General features: G+C 51.2%; 1 protein-coding gene across 1 annotated transcript in view; it reads right to left on the bottom strand.

The window, feature by feature from the left end:
- LOC102436549 (spectrin beta chain, non-erythrocytic 4-like) overlaps nucleotides 1–15,576 on the bottom strand; it is a gene marked incomplete at its 5' end in the record, with an annotated part of 54,081 nt that overhangs the window by 30,075 nt on the left and 8,430 nt on the right. Inside the window, 12 exon segments of the mRNA XM_023748477.1 lie at nucleotides 5–45; nucleotides 47–88; nucleotides 90–195; nucleotides 2,738–2,875; nucleotides 4,421–5,366; nucleotides 8,353–8,503; nucleotides 9,278–9,580; nucleotides 10,613–10,771; nucleotides 11,638–11,755; nucleotides 11,829–12,016; nucleotides 12,108–12,220; nucleotides 14,560–14,675. Coding sequence (XP_023604245.1) covers nucleotides 5–45; nucleotides 47–88; nucleotides 90–195; nucleotides 2,738–2,875; nucleotides 4,421–5,366; nucleotides 8,353–8,503; nucleotides 9,278–9,580; nucleotides 10,613–10,771; nucleotides 11,638–11,755; nucleotides 11,829–12,016; nucleotides 12,108–12,220; nucleotides 14,560–14,675 — 2,421 coding nt within the window.

Here is a 15,576-nt window from a genome sequence, read left to right as displayed (position 1 = left end):
TTGCAGAGCGGCCTCCAGGCCGCTGAGGCGCCACTGTAGGGCTCCCGCCGGCGCGTGGCGTGCTCTCCACCGCCCTCCGCTTCTCGCGCAACCTGGGCACGCACCTCGGCCACTTCAAGCACGTGGTTCTCCACCAGCAGCACCGCGCTCGCCTGCTCTTTGCGCTGTTCCACCAGCTCCACGATGCGGTTCCACCTGCCCAAGGGAAGGAGGGTGGCTCGAGGGGGACAGGGCCGCCTCGTGGGTGTGGAGGGCCCACGGACCCAGGGTAGAACCCAGCCACTGTGTGACCTTGGAAAGACTTTATATTACGGAGCCCAGTTTCTGCCTGTGTAAAAATGGAACCCTACCCGCACATTTGCTTAGAGCAGCGGTTCTCAAAATGAAATCTGAGCGAGGTCAGACTATCTTCATAACAACGCTAAGACGCTATCTGCCTTTGCACTCTCATTGTCTCCAGGGTGCACAGTGGAGTTTTCCAGAGGCTGCAGGACAAAGACCCAGCCCGGAAGCAGACCCGAGAACTCAGCTGCCTTCTTTTAAGCCACATTAAAGAGATTTGCAAAAATGTCAAACAATGCCATTCTTCTCACTATACCTTTTGTTTTGAAAAATAGCTTTTTTCATGAAAAAATTAACGTAATAGGTTTAGTATTATTTTTAAATGACAATATTTTTAAATTACTCAATTTATTTACTGAGCCACACCAACTGGGCATTAATTTCTAATATAGTAAATATTGATAGCTATAACCCACTAAATTAAATTAGTTGGGGTTAAGACTCCAAATAACTTAGTTTAGTGGGTTTTAGCGTGTAAAGAGGGTTATAGAGTGTAAGAGTGTAAAGAGGTTCTGAGACTGAAGAGTCCACACACCATCAGTCATCTCAGCTAAGACATCAGCCCTATGGGAAGTGCTAGCTGATGAAATTAGATAATATGTTGGGTTCAATGAAAAGTAATTGATCAGGTACCATGAACCAGGTGCTGAGGACAGAGTGATGTAAAAGGAAAATCTGTTTTTATTCCAAAATAAATTAATGGAAAAATTGTGTCCTCGAGCAAGTGATGACATTGTTTTGGCCTGAGTTCCCCTTCATAGACGGTGTGTGGTCCAGGTTAAACGCATAGGATCCTAGCAGGGTGGCCTGGAGTCAGATCTGAGATGTGTACCCTTGGCTAGTAACCCTCTCTATGCCTCCGTTTCCCCATCAGTAAAATGGACACAATCATAGCATAGCTCCTGCCTCACAGGGGTGTTGTGAGGGTCAAATGAGTTCTGATCTATGAAATGCTTCAAACAGCACCTGTTTGCTGCTGTTAGTGAGTGAGGATGCTCTTTGGAACACATCAAGCTCTTCTCTGACTCTGCCAGATTACTGTCCTCTAATTCCTGCACGAATCCTGACAATTCTCTAAATAGCTTGTTCATGTATTAGTTTGTTCACTCTCTGCCCTCTCTAGAATGGACATGCCACAAAGGCAGAGATTAGGACCCAAGTTCAAGTTCTGCTCTGGCCAGATTTGCCCTGGGACCTTCAGCAAATCACTTCCCTCTATGACCCTCATTTTCCTCACCTAGAAAATCAGGATAATAACGTCCATCTCATTGAGTGTTAATGGGATCACGTGGCTAAAGCACTTGGCATACAATCTCACTAAAGGCGGCAACATTCTTCTTATCCTTTTAAGCCCTGATGCTTCCACATTGGCAAGGCTACAAGGCTATACAATCTCTGGATATAGCTATCATATGGCACAGCAGTTAAGAGCACAGTCTTTGGAATCAGACAAATCCAACTTCAAATCTAAGCTTGACTCTCTAATTTGCTGTGTGACTGTGGGCCAATGTGCTCACCTTTCTGAGCTCGTTTCTTCCTTTCTAACACGGAGTAATCTATACCCTACCGGGTTGCTGGGAAGACGGAATAAATGTGATCAAGCCCTAGCAAGTTAGGCTCAGTAGGCAGAGCCTGGGCCTGCAGGCTGAAGGGTCCCGGGTTTGATTCCGGTCAAGAGCACATACCTCGGTTTCAGGCTCGATCCCTAGCCCTGGTCAGAGCATATGCAGGAGGCAACCAATCGATGTGTCTCTCTCACATCGGTGTTTCTCTCTCTGTCTCCCCCCCTTCCTTCCACTCTCTCTAAAAATCAATGGGAAAATATCCTTGGGTGAGGATGAAATACTAGTAAATAAATAAATAAATACAAGCAAGAGCCCAGCTCTGGATTCAGACAGAACTGGGTTCGACTCCAGCTTACTAGACTGAGTACTCGTGTGAAGGATTTCACCTCTCTGGGTCTGCGTCTGAACCCTGCCCACACCGGGAGAATTGCTGGTAGTGTTCTAGGTAGAAAGGTATTAATTTGTTACTATTTTTAAAGAGCCCTGAATTTTGGAATCTTTACTATGGAAACTGGAATATTGAGAGTTAAACTGAAGTGTATAAAATGCTTAGAAAAATTTCCAGAAGATATTAATATACAACAAATTATTTCTGAACAAATAAACTAATAGCCACTGAAATGTACTATATCCTCATTTTATCACATCATCACTAGCCCTGGGAATTAACCTCTTTTTTTTTTTTTTTTTCAAATTTGGGTGATTTACCAGGCCATTATCACCTCAGAGGTTTGAAATTGTCCATTCTTGATTTCCACGGTCGAGTGAGTGAGGAAAGGAATGATGGGAAGAACTGTTTTGAGGTACCTGGAAAGACGTGCAGCCCCTACCTGCTGTTGAGATGGTCCTGGCAGGAGAGCACCTCATCTGAACTGGGGTGGCCTCCTTCCACCAGCTCCTGGACCGTGTGGTTCACATCCAGGACACGGCCCATCAGACTGTTCATCTCCTGGTCCAGACTCTCAAATCTGCAGAAAAAGGATGGACATTTTCAGAGAGGCCTAGACCCTGGGGACCTGCCCACTTTTTGGCTTTTATCGAACTGCCTTCTCCCAGATCTTCCAACTCTCCAACCTCACCTGAGTTCCCAGGTTCCTCTGTCAGCTCCTCTTCTTTCTACCTGCTACTTAAATGTCTGATCTTCAGGGCTCTGTCCTGGGCCCTCTGCGCTTTCCCTCACACCCTGCCTGGACCATCTCACCCTCTCCCCAGCCTCAGTCCTCATTCCCAAACTTATGACCCCCACATCTCAGTCTCCTGTCCCAACCTCTTTCCTTTTGAGCTGTCTCCAACCTCAAAGCCTGCTGTACACCTCTTTGGGGTCCTTACTCCCAGTGTGACTCAAACTCACTTCAGTATCTCCCCCCAGCTTGGTACTTCCTCTGGGTCCCCATCTCAGGAACAGCCCCACTACCCACCAGGCCAGAGCCCTGGGCCCTGTTTTGGACAACTCCCCACTCCCAGCCTGTCCATCCTCATGGCCTGTCCACTTGGGTTCCTGCCCTGGTCTAGTCCTGTCCCCTCCCACCTGGGTCCCCACCCCAGCTGCCTCTTTGGGCTCCCAGCCACCACTGTCACCCCCTCAAACCCACCCTCCATATAGCAGCCAGGAAGATCTTTTAAAGCTGGACAGGTCCTCCCTTGTTTAAAACAATACCCAAAGCGCCCTAGCCGGTTTGGCTCAGTGGATAGAGTGTCGGCCTGCGGACTGAAGGATCCCAGGTTTGATTCTGGCCAAGGGCACATGCCCGGGTTGTGGGCTCTATCCCCAGTAGGGGGCATGCAGGAGGCAGCCAATCAATGATTCTCTCTCATCATTGATGTTTCTCTCTCTCTCCCTCTTCCTTCCTCTCTGAAATCAATAAAGAAATATATGAAATAAAACAATACCCAAAGCTGTGGCACAGGTAACTGGGCACAGTAAGGACAGGGGCCTGACCTGTGTTCCCAGCAGTGCCCAGCACAAGGCCTAGAACAGAGCAGCAGTTCAGAAAGTACCTGCCGAGGGAATGAATGGATAAACAAGGTGCTCAGAGAAAGAGGTGCAGAGGGTTCATCCACTAATTTAGCTCACTCCTGAGTTAGCCAACAGGCGAAGCAGTAGCTACAGGGCGGTAAGTGCTGTGAAGAACCGTAAAGCAGGGCAAGAGAGAGTGGCCAGGGCGAGAGCTAATTTATCGGCGAGGGAGGTGACGTGTACATGGTAGTGGGAGTCCCAGGGGAGGGCCCAGGCTGGGATGGCCCAGGAGAAGCTTGGGCTAATTTTGGGCCAGGTCACTATAAGCCTCTTAGCAGTAACAGCAACAGCTCCTGGAATGCTCCCTGTCCCCAGGCATTTGCTAAGTGTTCTATACTTAGTTGCTCATTTATTGTTCACCACAACTTGTGGGGTTGGGACTATCATTCCCATTGTACTGGAACCCTGATTCCAGCTGGGCTCATACAAGAACTGTTGAACCAGCGAAGGTGATAGGCGAGGAAGAGGACCCTGGAGTCCCACAGTGCGCGCTCACCGGTGCTGTACCACCTCCACGTCGTCGAGTGAGTCGGGGACGCGCATGCCAAGCAGCCATTGCTCCTTCTCTCCGATCCACAGCTCGCACGCGTGCACCTCGCCGAACATGCGATAGACAGCGAGGGCATCCCGCAGCCACTGGCGCCGCAGCGCAGCCATCTCGGTCACCTCCGCGAACAGCTGCTCGGTCTCCACCACGCGCACCTGCAGTGCCACCACCAGTGGCCCGGCGCCGCTAGCGCCCCCCAGTGTCGCCAGCTGACGCCGCAGGCTGGTCACGGGCCCTCGATGCGCCTCCACCTCTCCGGTGAGCGCCCGGTGCTGGCGTGCCAGGCGGCGACTGGACGCCTCATCGTGGCCGAAGTCGCCGGCAGCTGCTAAGCGGTAGGCGTCGCGCAGCCAGTCCAGGAGCCCGTCGAGGTCAGCGCCGAACTGATGCAGCGCCCGCGCCTCCTGCAGCCGCCGCTCGCGCCGCGCCGCCGCCTCTTCCAGCCGCTGCCAGCGCCGCCGCGCACTCGCCGCGCGCTCCGCCAAGCCCACCAGGTGCACCGCCTCGGCGCCCGAGCCCTCGGCGCCGCCGGCCGCAGCCAGCTCCTCGCCGCGTCGCAGGGCCTGCTGCAGCATCGCCCGCCGCCCGCCCAGCTCTCCCTGCAGGATCTTGTGTTGCGCCAGGAGACGCGCGGTGCTGGACAGGTCGTGTGCGCCACCCGCTACGCCCGCCCCGCCGCCGCCGCCGCCGCCGCCGCCGCCCGTCGCCTCTAGGAGGCGCTCCTTGTCGCGGGCCCAGCTCTCGGCCTCCTCAAGCTCCTGAAACAGCGCCCACAGGCTCCTCGAGGCCTCCAGCTCCGCGCGCCGCCGCGCCGCCTGCTCCTGCAGCTCTGCCAGACAGCCGTGCACATGGTTCACGCGGTTGCAGATGACCTGCGGATCGCAGGGCTGGTAGCCTGAGCCAGGAGAAGGGGAGGATCCCGGGTTGGGCTCGGGCAAGAAGGCACCAAAGAGAGGGTGGTGCCAGCTACCTGACCATCCCTTGGCTCAACTTCACCAGGGGCCAGGTTATGGGTCCCCTCTTCCAGGCAGCCTTCCCTGACACCCCGAGTCTGGAGCAGCCGCTTTCTCTGGCTCACCTAGGCTTCTCTGCTCGCCCCCCCCCCCCGTCCTGGCCTTGGGCCGTCTGGGCTATCATTGCCTGATTTGCCTCCCCCACTGGACTGGGAGCTCCTCGAGGGCAGGGCCTGCACTGTCTCATCACACCTCGGTCCCCACCATTGTCCAGCACAGGGTGGAGCCCAGGGCATCAACTTAATGGAAATAGTGACTTGACTGAATGATGGATGGAAACTGAAATTCAGAGGGTCCTGGAATCAGTATATTTTGCATAAACTGTGTTTCCTTCAGAACTAGGTCAAATGAAACTGCTCTACTCTTAAGCCATTTTCTGGGTTCCCTCTCTCATTCTCTGTTGCCTTACCTATTTACCCCCAGTGACGACCTGAATTCCCTTTTTCTTCAAAAGATTCGTTTTCACTCAGCCAGCGTGGCTCCTATGAACCAGGAGGTTATGGTTGGATTCTCAGTTGGGGCACATGCCTGGGTTGTGGGCTCGATCCCCAGTGTGGGGTATGCAGGAGGCAGCCAATCAATTGATTGTTTCTCATCATTGGCGTTTCTATCTCTCTCTCTCCCTCTCCCTTCCTCTCTGAAATCAATAAAAAAAAATTTTTTTAAACTAACTTTCCTCCCTGACCTCTAGTCTATGATCCCAAAACTAATGGGTTGCAGCCAGCATTTCTTTAATGTAATAGCATCAAATGAATAAAAAACATCAGAATCCAATGCACAAGGTAAGGGGTAGCATTTTTAGAAAACATTGGTGTGTGTGTGTGTGTGTGTGTGTGTGTGTGTGTGAACTCTGGGTCATGAGTAAATGCATTTCTGACTGGGTCACAGCACTACGAGATGGAATGTGGATTTCTATAATTCTGGACATTCACAGAAATTGACTCAAATACCAAGGCATCCAACTAAATAATAAATGGAGACAATGTATCCAGCCCAATGTCACAGTGTCCTTTAGTCCTCACAACCACCCCATGAGGTCAGCATCCTTACTAGCCCATCTTACAGATGAAGAAACTGAGACTCAGGGAGGGAAGCTGCTTGCCCAGGATCAGCTAAGACACTCTGGACCACTTGTCAGGCAGTCCTGCCTCCTGTCACCATGACAACACACATCCCCCACTAGCCTGTTTGCTGTTTTCATGGTGCTGCTGGTTGTCACCAAGTACCAAGATCTCACAAGAAGATGGTGGCCTCCTGTGACAAACAGCCCCAAGGTACAGGACAGGGTCCCCTCAACCTCTCCTGCGGTTCTGATGCGGGTGAGAGGGACTGAGCCAGGATTGAGCTGTCTTCACCAGGGCTTAGAAGGACAACTCACTTGCTCTTAGCACGTGACCCAGCCTGTGCCAGTCAGAAACTCTCCCACCATCTTTCAAGCCTATAGGCTCTTCCTTTCCTAACAAAGCTCCAGGATTTTAAAGGGTCCTGACTCCAGATAAAGGAACAAGGCAGATCAGCCTCAAAACCCTGTTATAGGCTCTGCAGCTCTGGGCCTCAGAGCGAAAGAAAAGCAGCTCTGGCTGATGTCAGCGCACACAGGGAGCACACGCAGGGGACAACATCAGACAAGGCACTCTGCAGCTGTGCCCATGTGGGACAAAGTGCGATCACTCCATCCTGATGTCCGGGCACACACAGCCACCCCTTCACCCAGCTAAGGTGGACAATTTCCTCGAATTCCCGAGAAATGATTAGGATGTGCAATCATCACATTGCCCCACTTCCTGACAGCATCCAGTCTGCAGCAAGATACACTACACAAACGCGTCCCAAGTCACTGACACAGGCCACATCCTACCACAAGCCCTTCTTAACAGCCTCTTACTAAGATTCCCCAAGGTCTGTGCAAAGAGCCAACAACCCGGCTTGTTTTGCCTGAGGGGGTTCCTGGTGGTCTTTGGCTGGAGGAAAATGACATCAGTGAATTAGAATTTTAGTAGAGTCAGCCTCAGTTTTGCCTATTGGCATCCATGCCCCTGCTTCTGGCAATGGTGGCCCACCTCCCCTCTCCCAGGCCAAGTCTTTGGAGGGAGCTGACCCCACTCTTGGCCCTGGGGTGGGTACATCACAAAGATGTGGCCAATTAGATCACTGTGTAGTCCAGGGCCACTCTGCTTGTCTGAGCCATGGGGATGGAACCCACCGCGGGCGAATGAAAGCTCCCCCTGGGCCTTTTGTCAGAACTATTGGGAATAGGAGGCCTGGCTCTGCTGGAGTCTGCGGGCTGCTGAAATGTAAAAAGGGCTGAGTGACCCCAGGCCTGCACCACAAGGGAAAGGGCTGCCCAACAGTGACACAAACATAGAGAAGAGAGTCAGAGAGAGAGAGAGTATTAAAAGCAGCATTGAACCACGCCTGGATCCAGCCCTTCCTGAAGCCATCTCACCTCTCGCTGGACATTTCAGTTATATCAGCCAATACATTCATTCCCTCTCCCTCCCTAATGCTCATTGAATTGAGTTTCCATCACTTGCTGGTGAACAGGCCCTGACAATACATTACATTACACAGTCCTTTTATGATATTCATTGCGATCCAGCTGTAAGGGCTTAGCACATAAAAAATGCTCGATAAATGGGAACTATTGCTACAAACTCTCAAAGCAGGAAGAAATCACATGGTTCAACCTCCTACTCAAGGCACTAGTTTCTCTGATGCTATATCCCCGATGGAGTGGGATCCTAGTCTGTGCTTGGATGCTTCCAAAGACAGGGAACTCATTCCTTCCTTCTCCCTCTCAGGAGTCATTCGGCTTCTAATAGCATCAGCTGTGGACGTCTCCTCCCCAAGTCCCAACATCAGACTCACCCTGAAGCTGGGAGAAACGCAGAGCAGCGGCATTGAGGGCCTCCACCCGCTCGCTCTGGGCAGCGATGTCCCCCTCCAGCAGTCCGTGCTTCTGCAGCAGGTCCTCTGCCTCCACCAGGTGCTGCCCACACTCCTGGGACAGCAGCTGAGCCTGTAAGAGGGGCAGCACTGAGGATATTTTTGGCTTTGGCCCTGAGGCCACTCCGCCCGCCCCTGCCCACCACCCCCCATGACCCAGGCAGCCCTCTGCTCTCCTACACCATCACCTGAACTCTGACCTTTGTCTCTGTCCTCACTTCTCTCTCTGAATGTTCCATCGCTCATTGTCTCCACGTTTTGGGGCCCTGGCTGTCACGATGTCTGTCTCCTCCTCTCTGTGCCGTCTCTGTCCTCTCCCACCTCTCTCTGCCTCCACCTCTTTCTCCCTTACACTCTGTCTCCATCTCTCTCTGTCTTTATCTCTATCACTTTATCTCCATGTGTCACTGTCTGTATCTCTCTCTGCTCCCATACTTCTTTTCTCCATCTCTCTCTGTATCTCTCTGTGTGGTCTTTCTCAAGTAGATGCCATCTCCCTGTGCCTTTCTCTGTAGCCATTTAGATTTCCATTGCTAACTTTGTGTCTGCTTCTCTACCACTCTCTCTAGTGCCCCCCCCCTTCTTTCCCCCTGGAATAATCTTTCTCTTTCTGTCTCTATATCTCTGTGTCTTTTTAATCTACTTCTCTCTGTGTCTCTGTCTCTTTCTCTGCCTCTGTCTCTCCCTGTCTCTTTTTCTCTCTTTCTCATGGTCTCCCTTCTTTCTCTCTATCTTTCTGTCTCTCTCTCCTTCCCTCTCCATGTCTCTGGGAGCCCTTTCAGTGCCTAGATCCCTCCCTCCCCTCCGGGCCCACCACGCCCACCCTTGGCCCCAGTCTGGCCCCCACCTGCATCTCCTCCATCCAGTCCACCATGTACACCATCTCCTGGAAGACCTTCTGCAGGGCCAGGTTCTGCTCCAGCCGTGTCCGCCGGGCACCTACCAGCCCGGTCAGCAGGGCCCACTGGCGCAGGACGCTGTCACGCTGGGCTGCCACCCTCCGGGCATCGTAGTAGCCCTCAGTCGCCAGAGCCTGGGCCAGCTCCGCCACGCCCTGCACCCGCTCCTCGTAGGCTGCAATGTCTGCCTCAATCGCCTCGTGTTTCTTCATGGCCGCCTCCACTGCCGGCAGCTCATAGCCAAAGTTGTCCTGGGGCAGGGCAGACCGCAGACACTCACCCACGCTGCCTCAGCAGCCCCGTGTGAACTTGGAAAACTCCCCACCTACTTCCGTTACCCTGGAGACCAGCCCCATCCTTCCCTGTTACATTTCTAATCCTAAACATGTTACCTAGGAAACAGGCCCATCCTTCCATTTCCCTAAAGACTAGGGACCAGGCCTACCCTATCCTGTTACCTAGGAGACCAGTTCTATCCTCCTGCGTTACCTTGGACACCAGATACAACCTCCTTTGTCACTTAAAAGATAATTAAATACTCTCCCTATTTCTGAAAAAATACTAACTCTGTCTTCTCTAGTTACCCGGGAGACTAGCCTCACTCTCCAGTTCCCCTGGATATCAGGCCCTCTCCCTCCAACCCTCCAACACCACCAATCACCCAGGACAGTGATGGCGAACCTATGACACGCGTGTCAGAGGTGACACGCAAACTCATTTTTTTGGTTGATTTTTCTTTGTTAAATGGCATTTAAATATATAAAATAAATATAATAAATGTAAGTCTTTGTTTTACTATGGTTGCAAATATCAAAAAATTTCTATATGTGACACGGCACCAGAGTTAAGTTAGGGTTTTTCAAAATGCTGACAGGCCGAGCTCAAAAGGTTCGCCATCACTGACCTAGGAGAACAATTTTCCCTTCCTACCCTCTTGTCACCTAATCCAAAACTTCTCTGTTGCTTAAGAGATTAAGTCTTGCCTGACCAGCATGGCTCAGTAGTTGAGCGTTGACCTATGAATCAGGAGGTCACGGTTCAATTCCCAGTCAGGGCACATGCCCGGGTTGCAGGCTCAATCCCCAGTAGGGAGCATGCAGAAGGCAGCCAATCGGCGATTCTCTCTCATCATTGATGTTTCTATCTCTCTCCCCCTCTCCCTTCCTCTCTGAAATCAATAAAATATATTTAAAAAGAAAAAGTGTCTTAAAAAAAAATCAAGTCTTTGTCCCTAGTCCCAGAGCATCAGCCCCATCCTCCCTCCCAAGCCCCATGCCCAGTACCTGGGAGACCAGGCGCTGGTTCTCATTCAGCCAGCTCTCCCTCATGGCCACCTTGTGGTCAAACCTCTGGGCCAGGAGTCCCAGCTTCTCCTGCCGCGTCAGCTCCGCCCGAAGGGCAGCCTCCCGCTCATGCTCTGCCTTCTCCAGCAGGCCCCAGGCCTAGGGAACAGAGGGGGCAGGCAGACTCCAGTAACTCTCCTCCTTTAATGGCCCCACTTCCTCTAAGGCAAGCATGTCAAACTCGCGGCCCAAGGGCCACATGCAGCCCACAACAAATATTATAGCAGCCCAGCCAATATAACGGTATGTAAGAAACATTTTAATAAAAATGTCATAACTTAATTTTTACAATATCCTGTTATACATAATTATTAATAACGAACTCAACATTCGCCAATGACTGATTACTATAATCGTGTTGCATTCATTTCCCTTATGCACCTTAGTGCAGGCACACCATTTCTCTCCACTAATACTAGCAGCGAATATGTTAGTTTTGTACTGACTTGTTTGGTGTGCGCAATAGGAAATATTTCGCTTTCGGAGAACAAGAAAAATAGGTTTATTTGCATTACGCTTATTAACTTGTGCAGTTATTCAGTGTCTGGTAAGTTAATGTTCAAGAAAAAATGTTAATTTTTATTAAAATGTTCTTTTATTTTATGTTAACAATTACTCATTTATTTCAGCCCTTTGTATTCAGCATGTCTCTATTGAAATAAACCCACGTTTCTATGAAAATTGAAGCTTTTGTTTTTTTGTGGCCCACATAAAATTAAACCTTGTTTATTTGGCCCGTGTTAGCCTTTGAGTTTGACATGCTTGGCCTAAGGTCATGCCTAGGACTAATGGCACTTTTGTGCAAATTAGAAAAAACACGCTGCTTCCTCATGACCCGTTACTGCTGGAAAACTGTCAGAATGAATATCCGATCCACAATGCCTACATGGGAATGGCTCCCCTGAGCAGGGAACACCCTACACAACTCCACAGAGCAACGCTGCCTCCCACACCCGCAGCCTCACCTTGTCGATATCCCAGATGCCACAGCCCTCCCGGGGCACGTAGAGGCGGCGGTTGCAGGCACGCAATTTGCTCTGGATGCTGAAGAGCAGCACCTCCAGGTTCCCCTTCTCCTGAAACCTGAGGGTGCTTGAGCTCAGGAGCCCGCCCCCACACCTCCACCTGCTGCCCTCCCTCCCAAGCTGGGCCTCACTTGGCGGGCTTCTCCAGGGTGCAGTAGGCCATGAAGGCCTGCAGCTGCTGCTGCACCCCGCTCAGGGAGTTGGCGAACTTCTGGTTGCTGATGAGGCCCACAGTGCGGCGGATCCAGGCCAGCAGCTCGGTCGCCAGCTCCTCGTAGCGCTCAATGATCTTCTCCACCTCCAGCACCTGGTCCAGGACCTGGCCCACACGGGAAGCTGGGTCAGCCTCACGCAGGTCTGCCCATGGGATGCCCAGGCTCCCACCCACCCCATTCCTCGGTTCCTCATACCTTCCCAATCCGCTTCCCCTCCACAGCCAGAGCCTTCATCTTGGAGAAATAGTGGTAGAAAGAGACCACATAGGTGATGATGGACTTCTCATCCGGAGCCTCCATGTTGACATCTGGGGGGTAAGAGGAAGTGGGGGAGCATGACAGTGAGCATTCGAGCAGAGGGATAGATGGTATTGGGGCGGGAGGGAGAACCCACTCTTTTAAAAAAAATTACTGATTAATTTTAGAGAGAGAGAGGACGAGAGAGAGAAATAAACATCGATTTTGATGTTCCACTTAGTTGTGCATTCATAGGTTGCTTCTTGTACATGCCCTGACCAGAGATCGAACCCACAACCTTGGTATAGCAGGACAACGCTCTAACTAACTGAGCTACCGGCCAGGGCAAGAACCCACTAGCTGTGTGACCATGGGCAAAATAACCAACCTCTCTCTGTTCCTTAATTTTTGTATTTGACAAATGGGGACCTACCTCATGGGATTAATAGTGCCTGACACATATAAACCACAATAGAGAAAGTATCTATTATTGTTATCATTTTCTTTTTTGTTAACCCTCACCAGAGGATATTTTTTTCCATTGATTTTTAGAAAGTGTGGAAGGGAAAGAGAGAGAGAGAGAGGAATAGGTGTGAGAAAGACACATTGATTGGTTGCCTCCTGCATGCTTGGGGAGCAAACCTGCAACCCAGGTATGTGCCCTTGACCAGAATCAAACCTGCAACCCTTCAGTGCTCGGACTGATGCTCTAATTACTGAGCTCACCAATCTACCTTCCACCTCAGGACCTTTGCACACACTATTCTTATATTCTTATTGTCTGGAACACTGTTTCCTCTTCTGTGTGCCTAACTCCCACTCATCCTCCAGGGCTCAACTCAAATTTGCTCAGACAAGTCTCCCTGTTCATCCTGTCTAGAGTTGGTCTCTTGTCATTCTTCCTCAGAGCATCTTATCATTTCCCCCTAGTTCCTTCCAAATTTCTTATCATAATTTGCAATTAGATATTCACTTATGTGATTATGTCCTTATCTGCAGTTTGAGCTCCAGGAGCAGATGGACTATGCCTGTCTTCTAACCACTCTCCCCGCTATGCCCAGAACAGTAGGAGCTCAATAAATATTTACTAAGTGAATGAGTGGTTTATGAGGTTTGAGGTTAAGGACATGGCATTTGGAGGCAGCATGAGCTTGAATCCAAGTTCAACCACGTACTGCATGGTCCTTAGAAAATAGACCTGCCCGGCTGGCATAGCTCAGTGGCTGAGCGTCAACCTATGAACCAGGAGGTCACGGTTCAATTCCCAGTCAGGGCACAGGCTCAGGTTGCGAGCTCAGTCCCCAGTGCGGGGTGTGCAGGACGCAGCCGATCAATGATTCTCTTTCATCATTGATGTTTTTATCTCTCCCTCCCTTCCTCTCTAAAATCAATAAAAATATATTTAAAAAGAAAGAAAGAAAATAGACCTAACTTCTCTAAGCCTCAGTTTTCCCATTGCTACAGCAGGGACAGTCACAGTGCCTGCCGCCTAGGAAGACTGTAAGTATTATAAAGACTAGCTGCCACAGAAGGAAAACTCAACAAATTCTAATGACCATTTTAATTAATGCATGGAACGCGCAACATTATACACAGCCCACCTCGTGAAACTGATGTTCACTACACACCTACCATGTGCTAGGCACTGAGCACTAAATACAGCTGTACAGGGCAAGCAGAGGAATGATTAAGACCATGAAGTCTGGAATCAGAAGTCCTGTTTACTGGTTTTCAGTGTGACCCTGTGCCAGTGACTTCACATCTCTCACCCTTTAGTTTTCATCGCTTTAAAACAGGATTAATCAAGTTTGTCCAACCAGGTCAGTGTGAGGATGAAAGGGAACAGTTTTGATCAAATTCCCAGCCATGTGCTTGGCACGGAGTAGATGCTCAGAAGAAGAGAGCAGCTGCTATTCCAGAGGTGGGGGATTGGTGTGGAGTGTGACGGTGGGGTGGGTCGGGGATGAGGCTGAAGTCTGGGCTGGGGCTAGGGATGGACTGAAAATAGGAATGGGCTGGGGATAGGTATGAGGTAGGAAGTGAGATTCATGGATGGGAAGAGGGATAATGTTGAGAAGGGCTTTGGGGTTAGGGATGGGACAGTGTTGGAGTTGGGTATGTGTTGGGTCTGGGGTTAGGGAGGGAGGGATGGGTTTGAGGGGAGATGATTGAAGATGGATTTGAGAAAGGGGAGATAGAAATGGAAATGGGTTGGGGTTTAAGATGGAGATGGAGAAAGTAAGTGACGTGGGGATGGGCAGGGGGAGGGGATGGAGGTGGGGAGGGCAGGGGGCTGGGAGGGAACTTGGGATTTGGGGTGGTGTTGGGGTAGAATGGAATAGAGTTTGGGATGGCATTGGGGATAGCAGCCCCAAAGAGGGAATCAGGACTGGGGTCATGCAAGGCTCACCTTCAGGGTCCAGCAGACGTGCCAGCCCCAGGTGCTGCTCAGCCGTGCGGAAGGCTCTCTGCAGGTTGTAGTTGGTGTTGGACTTGGTGAGTTTGCTGAAGTCCACGAGATCGGGCCTAGGCAGGGGCACAGAGTGGGCAGGCAAGAGGCAGGCTCCAGAGCCAGTGAGCAAACAGGCAAAAGTCATCCTTGTGTGAGTCCCGCCCAGGGTGAGGGCGGGAGGGGCATGGCCCCAGCAGGGAAAGCTGTGCATGCTGGCACGTGTTTGCGCAGCACTTACGGTGGGCGTGAGTATTGCAGGTGTGAGGACACGTGTCTGTCAGACTTCAGGGTGCACACGGTCTGCTTGAGTGTGCTTCTATGCAGTGCTATGCAGTGGTTAGAAGTGTGAGGGCTGCAGCCAGCCTGCCTGGCTCACACCCCAGCTCAGCCACTTCCTGGCTGTCATCTGGGTGAGCTACTTCATCTCTCCGTGCCTCCGTTTCGTCATTCTCATTTGTAAAATGGGGATAGTAATAGCATCTGCCTCATAGGGTCACTGACTATTCAATGACTTATTGGAAAGCATTTAAAACGATTCTGGGTACACAGAAAGCACTCAATACGTGTTACCACTGTAAGCTGGGCACCATTACAACTTGTGAGTTTCTGGGTGTGTAGGTGCAGCTGGGTCTCCCCTTGTGTAGACGAGTGTGTGTGTATGGGTTCTGGCTTCTGCCACACCAAAGTCCCTCCCAGCCCCCTAGTCTCAGTTTCCACAATCTGTCACGTGGATGGTCATCATGTGGGTGCCCACCGCTCAGCCAGGTCTGTGAGGCTCTGAGGTATGACTGGATGGGTGTGCACGGGGCCAGAAGGGCTCTCTGGGGTGCACCAAGAGAAAGGACTCTGATGGGAGAAGCTGCTGTGCACACACTCAGGTGGACCGTCCACGGAGGAGTGAACTCTCCACCCTGGGGACAGCAGGCACAGGCTGTGTATGTCCTGAGTGTCTGTGTGCACACATCTGTGTGAAGG

Source organism: Myotis lucifugus, unplaced genomic scaffold (genome assembly GCF_000147115.1).
Source record: "Myotis lucifugus unplaced genomic scaffold, Myoluc2.0 scaffold_1431, whole genome shotgun sequence".
Taxonomy (NCBI): Eukaryota; Metazoa; Chordata; class Mammalia; order Chiroptera; family Vespertilionidae; genus Myotis; species Myotis lucifugus.
The sequence above is the reverse complement of the archived record's forward strand: the minus strand, read 5'-3'. Positions and strand labels throughout refer to the sequence as shown.